The sequence below is a fragment of the Python bivittatus genome, unplaced genomic scaffold, assembly GCF_059951505.1.
Source record: "Python bivittatus isolate LINGU-HERP-01145 unplaced genomic scaffold, Pbiv_v1 ctg000690_np1212, whole genome shotgun sequence".
NCBI lineage: Eukaryota > Metazoa > Chordata > Lepidosauria > Squamata > Pythonidae > Python > Python bivittatus.
In genome coordinates, this window is record NW_028277096.1 from 19,992,455 (window position 1) to 20,004,911 (window position 12,457).

The following is a 12,457-nucleotide window of genomic DNA, read 5'->3' on the forward strand; positions in this document are numbered from 1 at the left end:
ATTTCTCTTTTAGTACCAGCCCTCCTTATTGCTGTGTGGATCTTCATTCTTTGCGAACAGGTGAAATAGTCAAATCTGTGCAGTTCAAAACACCTATTTATGATCTCCACTGCAACAGAAGGTACTTACTTTTAATCTCCAAATATCTTTCTCACCCAGTGTTTTTAAAGCCCTCTCCCTTGGTTGCAGTAATTTCATGTTATTGCAACTGCCTGGTCAGAGAAGTGTGGCTAGAAGAAGTGGCAGGTATTGCTGAAAGAAAAGGCCCAGGTTTGCTTGTGCTGGTTTTATGTATAAATATATTTAAATGGAAATGTAGAAAAAGAACTCTCATCTAAACTTACCCTGGAGATATGCTTTTAAAGTTTCCATGTGGTGATGTTAGTGTAAGCCATGGTGTTTAATGATGAGCCTCTTGGTACACATCCTGTTCTTTTTGGCAGTGAGCAACTTGCATGGAACAGAGGTAAGATTGTCCTAGACAAGTTCCCATCCTCTGTTTGCATCAGCCTGGTGGGAACAGCTGACTTGGCCAAGTTTTTAAATACTTTCAGGTCACCATTTTCTCCTTTGTTGTTCTTCATAGCATCCTAGTAGTTTTAGACAAGATCTCTGCCCCACAATCTTCTGGTTTGTCTGCTCCTCTCCTACTGTCTTATCAGATTGTCTGCTCTCATGCTTGCTGCCTTTTCAATCAAGTTCCTTGGCTCCAAAGATTTCCTACAGCCTCTATTGAGAAATTGAAAACTAAAGCATGAAGAGTAGCCAGTATATCCATAGAAACATACTAGGGAAAGCACCTGGGAGCCATAATCTAACCATCCCCTTCAGACAGTATGCACATTTAAAAATACATTTGCCAGGTACATGTCCAAGAAAGCCAAAGTCTGGTGTTTTTGCTGGGCTACCATGGTTCAGATTTTATGGTGTATCTTGTGATTGGCAGAAGCACCTAGTGAAATTAAAAACATCTGTCCAGGGAGCATACACACAGAACTGAGCTATGGACTGCTACCTAACTCATCCATGCTGATGCTCAGTGGAGTCCCACACGCTGGCTCTTGGCAACATGCTTTAAGCCTCGTAAGAATGTGTTTCTGTCCAGTTGCATCCTTCAGCCAGTATTTATAACACTACCCTGAGCTGTTGCTACTGCTGCTGGTGCTCCTTACACACTGGCAAATTCACACACTGCACTAAACCATAATGTGTTTGGATCGATTTGGGATTAGTGCTCTGGGTGCCCCAGGCCAATGCAGCTGGTTGGACTAGCCCTGTTGTGCTATATGTGAACCCAGCAATTTAAACACGCTAACCGACTTGTATGTGGCAGATACATTCCCTTTATGCACGGTGAGTTGTCTAAGGCCTGAAGGGAACAGAGCTATGTTTGTAATAATGGGCACATTCGAGAGAGGTACAACAGACCGCAGCTCCCACACGCATTCTTCTGCACTTCTTTTCTTTGCAAATAACTTGGATTCTCTCCTTGGCACCTCTGGTTTAAAGGATCAGGTTGGAAATGATGATAAGGGTTTCCTTCTGCCTAAGAGTTTGGAAAGCTGGCTTTAGGGTGGATATTACAGAGTTAAAGAGTGAATATCCTGGTCTTGTTATAAAGCAGTTTCAGACAAAAGGAAATAATTTTCTCTAGGGAAATTCTCTGAAGAGCAGAAGAGAGATGGGTTGAAGACTGTGAACATAAGTGAGATGCATATTCTGGGTGATGAAAAGGAGGTCTCTTGTTCAGAGGAACCCCCCAAACCCAGCTCCACATTGCTCCCCCCTTGAAATTTTGTTTGGTACATTTCATCTTTGCACTTCATGTCCTGGTAATCATTTAAAGTGATTTTTCCCCCTCTCCTCCTCTTAATTCCATTGTATAGAAGGCAGTGGAGGTCAAAGCAAGGAAAAACACTTTTAGCAAATAAGGCATAGCTATTAGGCCCAGCAGATTTGCAATAAAAAACAGCAATATGATTATTTTTGAGGATGAAACCCTTTTCAGATTAATATACTGGGTGCGTCTGATGGATTTTCAATCTGAATTGCTGGGGCAAATGAGTGTTTTAAAAAAATTACATGAGGTATAATACCAGTTTTGTTAACAAGGTATGATCTTTCCCCCCTTCATTTCCTCCAGCCATTTATTGTTGGCAATAGGATCACGGGTGTCCTAATTCTTTCCCTTTTCTTGAATATGACAATGCTGTTACCTTATACAGGTGAAAGTTCCTGTTGAATCTACCATTGACCATAAAATACAACTTCACTGCCCCTTATTGTTCAGAACCATTGAGTAGGATGCCCCACCCAGAAGGAAAGGAAGGAAGGAAGAAGGGAGTATGAAATAGAGAAGGCTAGAGAGGTGTTTTGTTTTTGTTTTTGTTTTGTTTTTTAATTTAATGTTACAAACCTTGCACAACATTGCACCACAAGATTCTTTTCTTGCACATTGAACATTGCTTCAAATACTTGGGAAGCATCGTCTCGAGTGATGGGTCTTTGGAGAAAGAAATTGACTCCAGGATCAGCAAAGCCAGCCAGGCACTGGGGTGCCTGCATACTAAAGTGCTCAACTGACACAACATTCGTATCCCCACAAAGCTGAAACTCTTCAGAGCTGTGGTTATCCCTTCTCTCCTATATGGATGTGAGTCCTGGACTCTGTACCGAAGGCACATCAAACAACTGGAGAAATATCACATGTGCGCTCTCCATTCCATCCTCAGCATTCGTTGGCAAGAACGTGTCTCCAACCTGGAGGTCTTGGATCACACAGAGTCTACCAGTATTGAGTTCCTGATTATCAGAGCCCAGATGCAGTGGGTGGGACACGTCATCAGAACAGATTACCACCATATGCCTCGCCAGTTGCTTTATGGTGTACTGGAGATTGGGAAGAGACCTCGAGCTCGTCCATGCAAGCACCTACAGAGATGCTGTGAAGAGAATCCTATGCCACGGTGACATCCAGCCAAGGGAACTAGAAGCTGCGGCTGCTGACAGAACCTGCTAGCAAGCCCTGTGCCTTGAAGCCTCCACCAGCTTTGCAGACTGGCACTGCTAAAAACTGATAGAAAACTGTGAGCGGCGTCACAGAATAACACCCACAGTTACTTCCACAGTGGACTTCCAGTGTCCCCACAGTGCTAGACTCTGCACTTCCAGAGTGGGACTGCAGAGCCACCTCCGTGTCCATAGATGAACTGCACAACAGTGTGTCTTCTTTGAACCCGAAGGACTACCATATGTTAAAACATTTCTATCCCAGCCTTTCCTTCCAGTGCCTTAGAAATACTCAGTTACATTTCAACTACATTTTTATATAAAACTATATGTTCCATATTAATACAATAAAAATTCAGCCGGATTAAGTGAGGCAAATTATCAGGTCCTTGGTAAATGCTGGTTTCATTTTCCCTGTGCAAACTGGAATTCTGCTGGATAACTGCAGTAACCCCTCCCTCTAAAAAAAAGCAATAAAATTACTACAGTCAAGTTTAATCTTGCTTTTTCTATTCAGCTTACAAAAAATGCAATGATACCCAATACGCTGAAATATCTCATTGAAGTACTTTGTGTAAAGTGAATAGTTTTTCTTAAAATGTATGTAAGACATTCTTCTCTCTCTCCTCATCCTCCTGTGCATCTAAACACATAAATAAACATACCTACAGATAGATACATGCATGCAAACACACACACATACATAGATACACACACGCATTTTCCCTGATCATAGATACAGCTTTTCTTATAATCTTCCTCACATACATAGTGTATTCCTTCTCTCCTGTTTCTCTTGTAATGGTTCATGTGCATGGATCTCTTGTGTGATGCCATTCCAAAAAAAGGGGGGCACATTTTTAAAGTATTTTGGCACTTCAAACATTCTTTATTTTGTATATACGTATGTTTGTATATTTTCAGGATTCTTGTTGTTGTCTTACAAGAGAAGATTGCTGCCTTTGATAGCTGCACTTTCACTAAAAAATTCTTTGTTACAAGTAAGTGTTCAAAAATTATTTTTCATTGAGTTCCACATTACAGTATTTTCTCTGCCTCCAGAATAATTGCAGTTCAAGCATTGGACTAGGATGGGGTTGAGACGGGGTCCATAGCATGGTTCGTCTGGTGCCTGGGGGGAAGGGTTTGTTCTGTTTTTATGTTGTTGTTTTTATTGGTCGTTGTGAGCTGCCTAGGATCACTCTGTGATGTAAGTGGCCGTGTAAGTTATTTAAATAAATAAATACATTTTAAAAAATTAGAGCTATCTGGTTTGGAGAGGCCTCTTCAGAAACAGTGGTTACTATTTGTCTATTAGCTGGATCTGAGAGGTAATAACATTTTTAAAATGAGGATATTGAAGATTAAAACGTTAAGGTGGGTGGCATGAACTAAGAAGAAAAAAAGTTATTCAGTGAAGAAAATGTAAAGTTAACCCCCAAAACTATACTGTTTAAATATATTAGCACAAAATGATATAACATCACCAGCATATTGCAAAAAAAATATTGGGGTTTTTTTTTCCATTTTATATATTTCCCCAGAATACAGGAGGACTAATGGTTGATGTTTCTTTTTTTTTTTTCTATGTCTGAAAAAAATGGCTATCACATTTCTAAACTGTGTGATCTCAGATAGACAATCCTCTAAGATGGAATTCAGGCTTGAGGGATGACCTTTATTTTTTATGAGAACCTTGAGGTCTATCATATGGAAAATGGTGCTTCTGAGAGGCTAAATATTAAGGAACAAAATACCTTTGAGCTCATGCCCAGAGATTGGTGATCAATGTCTGCACCAACTCCCAAGTCTTTTCCCAGAAAAATGCTTGTGTTCTCTGAAGTGGTTTTCCAGGCAAGGAAGCAAAATAGGTTGTTTGAATGATCAGTCCTTCTTCCAACTACTCAACCATCATTAATTTGGAATTGTTGCCTGTGGAGAGAGGGTAGTTCAGTGTGAAGCTAAGGTAAAGTGTGCCTCCAATTTTTATTCTAGAAGAACAACCATAGCTGTGCTTTGTGTATCAAAAATCTGCCCAAAACTACTATTTTATTTCTACTGGGAGAGAGTTGAGGGCCTGGGTAGGAAAGTGGGCTATCACTTTAGAGAGACAGGTTAAAATATAATTGTACTTATAACTGCTGTGAAGAATATTGGAAGCCACTTCTTTGAATCTTTTCTTTCTTTTCTGTTTTTCTTCTTTCTTTTTTTTTTGCACTTTCAGCTTTCTCTTTGATTTCTTTCTTTTTTGTTTTTTCTTCCTTACTATGTATGTATGTATACACACACAACACACACACACACACACACACATATACATATACATATATGAATGAAAGTGGGCTATCCATTTATAAACAAGAAGCGTGGCAGTCAGCTTTCACACAATCCTTTCTACTTCGGTATGAATACAATAAGTAGCCCAGTTCAGAGGGCAAAAGAATCCAGGTTCCCCTGGCCCAAAGTGCCAGCTTTCTTTAAAGAAGCAGAAAGAAATCTGCCTTTTGTCCCAGATGTTAAACGTAACTCCTTCCAGCCTTTTTGAAAAGGACGAGCTTGGCTGGCCTTGATGTATATTTGTTTACTGATACGCTCCCACTGCTAAAAGATGCTTGGATCCAAGCTCATGCTGGAAGGTTTTGACCTTAAAAGGAAAGCTACAGCTAAGTATGCTCAGAATTTAATGTGGTAGGGTGGGGGGGTTGGAGGGGGGACATGCCTTGAATTTACTTAGTCTTTGGGTTGCAACATTTCCGTGCACACTGTAAAACTGGAAGCAGCTTTCTTCCAAAGAGGAAAAATAGGAGTGGGTTTGGAATAATCTTAAAGTTACCAATAGGTGTCAGTTTCTCTCCATAACTGGCCGTGAGATTTTGTGGAAGAATCCTGCCTGCTAATCCCTTGAGCTGACTCAAAATGCAGATTTTGAAGCCATCCGGTGATTTGTCCACGCTGTCAGTAATCTTTTCTGAATCCAAATGAGGAATCAGATATATACAGAATAAATTCTTTTCCACCCCTCACATGTTATGATGTGATAAAACCTCTTCTTGCTTTTCTTGGCTTTTTAAAAACACAAATACATGTTAGATATAATTGTATTGCTTCTAAAACCCATCTCCTCCTGAGCAACATTTGAAGAATTACTTGTCTGACTGGCCCACTCACATGTTTATTAACTCAATCTCTAAACAGATAATTAAAGTAATAAGGTTTCCCCCACCTCCACCCCCATCCCCCACATTTCCCTGATTCTTTCTATCTCAGGACTATAACTCTGATCTGTAAGTCCCATTCATTAATCACAAGCTTTTAAAAAATAGGGGTAGAGCCCACCTGGTTAAGTAACTTAAGGAAATTAGGCAGGACTTCCCTTTTTTGGTGCCATTTTGGGGACACAGGAAAGGGGTAAAGCTGTGATGGAGACAGTTATCAGGGTCTATTTGGAAGAGAGGGAAGAAGGGAAGGCAGAGAATGCTGCAAGTCAAACTATATAAGAAATGGGGAGCACTGTTAAACTTGGTCAGGAACACTGACCAAGAAAAATGCCCAGTATTATATATTGGAAGCCCATTTCCTGTTCAGTGTTGCCTTAAATTTTTTTTTAATGGGAAACATAGTTTGATCTTTCCTGAATTGTTGAAGCAAAAGGCACTGGCAAGGCCAAACAAAAATTATTTTTCAAATTGGTGTGTGATAGATTTGCCTTTGAAGATCTCAGCTTTTCAGATTAAACCTTAATTACAGTGCCAGGTTCTCTGCTGTATCATAACAGATATTTAGGATATCTGCTTGTGAGTGTGTATTTATGTATGTTATGCTTCCATTATTGAAAGGAAAAATTGCAAAAGGTTTTTTAAAAATGTAATTGAATGAGTGCTGTACAGTAGATCTAGGGTGACTTTGTGAAATATAATTTTATTGATTGCTATATTCTGTATTGATTTATTTAAGGCTGAATTATTTGGATGGGATGTAGTGATAATGCAGTGAAGCCACCAAGAGTCTCCATTGTTGAACTTGCTGACTGGATTTCCAAATAATTCTTGCTTCACCTATGTATCATTCGCCACAGTTCGCACAGTTCTCTAATGGGCTTTGTCCATATGTGAGGCTGAGTTGCAATCTCAGTGATAGAAGAACTCACCATTGTTTCTTGCTGCTATTGCCCAAACTTCTGAATTCTTCTTTCACCAAGTCCTAGCACATTTAATATTTTGTCACAGCAAACGCAACACTTAATTGATCTTGACTGATCTTGATAAAGCTAAACAGATTAGGTCCTAGTTAGGATTTGAATGGGAGAGCACCAAGAAATCCTATAGTTGCAGGCTAGTAGGAAAAGTTGAAAAAAACTTCCTGAAAGAAGACAGTACCAAACCATTTCCATATCGTTGCCAAGAAAACTGCATAGATGTGTCTATAGAGTCACCAGGAGTCAAGCTTCACTCAAAGGAGATTTACTGTTCACCTCAGGATATTATTATTTTTTAGGGTTCCAGATTTACAATATTTAGATTCCAACTTTTAGTTGAGTAAACACAGTTTGCAATTGTATTGTGTCATCCAGCAGCTCTTAGTCCATTGCCTGATGGATAATGCACTTCCTCTTAGTTTTGCAGTTGTAGGATGTGGCATTTGGAACTAAGAGGTCTTTCTGGTAGGTACAGAAATAGGAAATGTCTCTTGGTAGCGTTTCTTCTTGGGCCAATGAACAGGCCAGGTTGGTTTTTCCCTTTTGGTTTTTTTCCTAAGATGGGAGGGGTATAGCTCCCCCCACCTCCTGGTCCCATGGCTTTTGGTCTCCTATTGTAGGAGAAGTGACAATTTGTTTCTCTTCAATTCTGGAATCCCAGGGCAATTAGTTAAATCAATTCATTAAGTTAATCAGTATCTTAATCAACTGAAGTTTTGATTTGTAAACTTCTAGGGCTGCAATTCCAGGGCATGTTTGTTCCTAAAGACTGTTTGAATCTGATATATTGGTGATAAAAAAGAAATATACAGTGGTACCTCTAGTTACGAACTTAATCTATTCCGTGACTCTGGTTGCAACTCGAGTTGGTCGCAACTTGAGGTAAATTTTCCCATAAGGTTCAATGTAAATACGGTTAATCTGTTCCACCCTCCGAATTTGGTCGCACCACGAGGCAAATTTCCACATAAGGTTCAATGTAAATACGGTTAATCCGTTCCACCCTCCGAATTTGGTTGCACCACGAGGCAAATTTCCCCCATAAGGTTCAATGTAAATACATACGGTTAAACAGTTCTGAAACATATGCATTTTATTTTTAAACCACAAAAACATGAAAATAGTTGAGGTGGTCAACTTCGCCATCTTGTACTCCAAGGCCAGATCAGTCACACGAATACCACGATCGTGCTTTTCTATAATGTCCTCCTTAAGTTCGATCGTCACTTTTTTCTTCAAAGCCTTATTCTTGCCAAGCCTGCTCTGCATTTTCTTTGGAGCCATGCTGACAAGCACACCAAACACCTTCCAAATGCCACAAAACACACCACAAGCCTCACCAAACGTCTCCTTGCTACCGCGATCTCGCCCACAGGAAGCCACGACCGCGTGGCAGCAGGGAAAATGGCCGCGGATCCGGTTCATAACTCGAGGCGGAGTTCGCAAGTCGAGGTAAATTTTTGGGGCCAGAGCTGGTCATATCTCGAAAAATTCGTAAGGAGGGGCGTTCGTAACTCGAGGTACCACTGTACTACTCATGTATTTTTTCCCTAAGAAGAAGGAGTAGTTTTTGTTAAAATATAAAACACTTTAATGTTTAAAAAAGGCTCTTGGATTGTGGCTATGGTAATACATGCACATATATTTAAGTTGAAATGATAAATTTGTTTTAAAGATATAAATAATCCACCATACATTCTTTAACTTGGTATTGCCCAATTAGGTAACTGTAAAATGTGTGGACTTTAATTCCTAGAATTCCCCAGCCAGCATGGCCATTGCTAAGAATTCTAGGAGTTGAAGTTCACAAATCTAAAAGTTCCCCAGGTTGGGAAATGCTGCTTTAACTGATTAGGAGCTAAAAGTCTTTCAGCTGACATAATAGAAGTAAGGTAAAACTGAGCCACAATTTCATTTTGATGGAGCTCAAATTATGGAAGAAGTGGGAAAATGAAAATAATACTGTATCAGGAGGTGAACTGTAAAGAAGTGACTTTCTGTTGCCCCCGTACTATTACAGCCAACATTGTACTGTAAGGTAATATGCATGAATATAAAATGACAGTATTGTAGTCTTGACACAACTACACAACATAACCAGTCCTGCATCAGCCATTGTTCACTTAATACATTTCATTAGAAGTTCTTTTCTAGAATCTAAAAGTGTGTCCGGCCCTGTATTGTCTGTGCCAGCCACAGTAAGCTCTGCGTGGATTGACAGTGGCTCTTCCTAGTTTCAGCCAAGTGCTTTTTTCCAGCACAATTTGGAGATACTGCATGTGCTTCCCTTGAATAGGGCCTTAATATTGTGTTCTCATATCCTCTTGATAATGTTAATTCTATTTTGGTATTTTTTTAAAAAAACAAACAAACAAACTTAGGAGCAGAAGAAATAGATTTCAACTTTTCCTTTATTTCTTAATGGACCTTTGCAGAATGCCCTATTGTGTGTTAAGGGATGGGAGAGAAGGTGGACATTTAATAAAAGGCTTGCTGCTTTGTGTCCCTGTTTCTTGCCATGAGGGCATCCTTGCTTCTGCTAATGTCTCCTCCAAATGTGTTTACTTGGCTTAAAATAATGAAAGGAAAAAAGCTCCTTCCTTTGAAAGAGGACAAGTAGTTAAACATTGTGATATGGCAGCAACTTCATGTCCAATAATAACAAGTGATGGCCCACTTTCTCCAACTCTTGTCAACCTCCCGTTGATGTGTATCTTTGTCTCTGGGGAGGAAGACAATGACTAAAGCCATTATCTGGCACCAAGTTTCTATTGATGTGATGCAGCTGAGTCCCTGAAGTGGCTATTTTCTTGAAGAATTTAGGCAGTGTGCTTACTCTGGTCTATATTAAAAATGATGATTCTGCTCTTGATAGGTTGAATTGTATAGATCCATTACTTATTTATGCAGAACTGGTGCCAATTTTTTCTGCTTGTGGGATTTAACTTGCCCCTCTATTGAGGTGGACATCTGCACATGTTTTTTCCCTCCAGTATCATAGGTCCCAACCCAAAGATTACCCAAGAATGTGTGTGCCCTCTCTGCCCCCACCACCATTTCCATTTTGGAGGACCACAGAGTTTAATTCCTCAATTTTTTCAGCTACTAGAGGAGCCCCTGGATCACAGGTATACCATCTTCCTTTACGCAGCATTCTTCAGCACATTGAAAACTGAGTAGATGCATTCAAATAGTATTTTCTGGAGAATTGCCATGAAACAGTGCTACTGGATGGAGGGTTTATAATCTTAACAAATCTCAGGACATTGTACAACTATTCCATTTTTCCTTCCCTGATGTGGTTTTCCTTGGTAAAAAAAAATAGAAGACGAGGCAGGACAAAGAATTATGAATGGAAAATATTGTCATCTGGAGGTCCTCTAAAAGTCCCTGATTAGAGCAGGGCAGTTGTACAAGGAAAGGTTCATCTGGAAGGATCCAAGGAAGTCAGACTGTTTCAACTTGCTCAAAATTAAAAACTTGAACAGAGACAGGATAGCTTTGAGTGCTAAGATTTGGCTTGTTTTGCAGGGCTGGCTGGTAGTGTCATTTCCCAGTACAGCTGTCTTTGATTAGGAAAGCACTTTAAACTTCACTTGCCCTGTTCATTTTGAAGTTTAAAACGGCTTTGTCACAGGGAGCGGAGTGGTTGGTGGATGTGTCTGCTTAGGATGCTAAGTTAGTTTTTAATAGGGTTTCTAGAACAGGAAAGGCTTCCCTGATCCAGCGCAGGGCTGCCATATCTGGGCTGCAGAAATTGGGGCAACTATGAGATGGCAGCAATTTCTTTGCTCTCAGCTAGTGACTGCCCAGATTTTAGCCTTCCAAATATGGTAGCCTTAGTCCAGTGTCTTTCAACATTTTTTTCTGGATTAAATTGGAGAAGATCCTTCACCTGGAAGAACTTGTTTCTTAAATGGGCAAGAGGAGGAATTGTCTGAGTAATCCTCTCTCCACATTTCTCAATTGGTGGTGACTAATTGGTTGGTCATCAGAGGAGGAATTCTGTCTCTTCCGCTCACTTCTCAACTTCAGTTATGCCTACAGGAGCTTTAGTTGGGGGAACACAGGCATCATTCTGATGAAGAGGCCTTCCCAAACAGGACTTGCAATAAATTATGTCAGCACTGCTTGGCTTCTTAATGGGAATGTTCAGGGTTCTTACCAACTGGCTGTCTTCTCCTTCAGGGCACTCCATTTCATTCCATTCCCCTCCTTTGGTTTATTTTTTCTTCCCAATTTGAATTTAGCATGCCATAGTTTGTGGCTGGTGTTTGTGTTTTGTACTACCTTATTTTATGAAGATGTTGTTTTGAAAGGGCCTGCATATTGATACCCTTGTCAGTTTAATTTTTTGTGCTCACCATCAGCGTTTGTGATTATTGAGAGGCATGGAAGGGGAGGGACCAGAAGGAAGAGGTGAAAGCCATGTTTTGGATGTAGAAGGTCTATTTCTGTCCTGATATTTTCTTTATTTTAAACAAAGAAAAGGTTAAGATGGCAAGTGATGTGAAAGGTCTCCACGTGCAGCTGCTGAAGACTTGCAGGTCTATAGGAAGAGAGTCAGCTGCAGCATAAATACACATTTCCCATAATGTCTTGCCAAACTGCACTAGGAATTAGCAGGTTTTTGTTAGGAGTCCTTGGGAAGGATTTCATGGGTGGATCTTAACAGGAGGAAGTTTCAGAACAATAGAAGATGCTATGGGCTGGGTGGGTGAATGATGACATTTCTGTAGGGCTTTTCATCTCAAAGGGGAATCTGTAAACACAATTGCAAACTTTGTTACTTTATGCTCTTTATAAACATCTTTAATGTATCTTTTTTGTTGTTTTGGAGGAATAAACAAAATATTAGTTGAAAGGACTCAGCAGTTTGTTTATTGTCTGTGGGCCATAAACAGTGCATAGAGCAAAGAGTTCCCTCTGATCCTTTATTTACTCTTTCCCCATTCCACACCTCTGTCTGTCTTGATCTGTGACCATTTTGGTTGGATTATCTAGCTCTTGGAGGAATTTTATGGGAAGAGAAAAATATCTTTGATCTTATCATATGTTTGTGTGCTGCTTCTGTATGCTTAGTGCATTTATGCTCCTGAGATTCTATAAACTGTAGCAGTTGGGGCAGTTTATCGTTTTGGTGGGAATCTGAAACACACTAGAGGACATAGCATCTGTTGTGCATGCCAAAAGTCCCAGAAGACTCCTGTTGGACGGGGTTGCATGGTTCCTTCACTATACATTCCCATTGAC

General features: G+C 40.1%; 1 protein-coding gene across 7 annotated transcripts in view; it reads left to right on the plus strand.

Annotated features, from left to right (window-relative positions):
• Positions 1–12,457, plus strand: part of BCAS3 (BCAS3 microtubule associated cell migration factor) — a 514,094-nt gene that overhangs the window by 59,620 nt on the left and 442,017 nt on the right. For all 7 annotated transcript variants that reach the window (XM_088152585.1, XM_088152584.1, XM_088152590.1 and 4 more), the window contains exons 8-9: positions 14–121; positions 3,934–4,010. In XM_088152585.1, the coding sequence (XP_088008711.1) occupies positions 14–121; positions 3,934–4,010 (185 nt within the window). The remainder of the gene's footprint in view (positions 1–13; positions 122–3,933; positions 4,011–12,457) is intronic.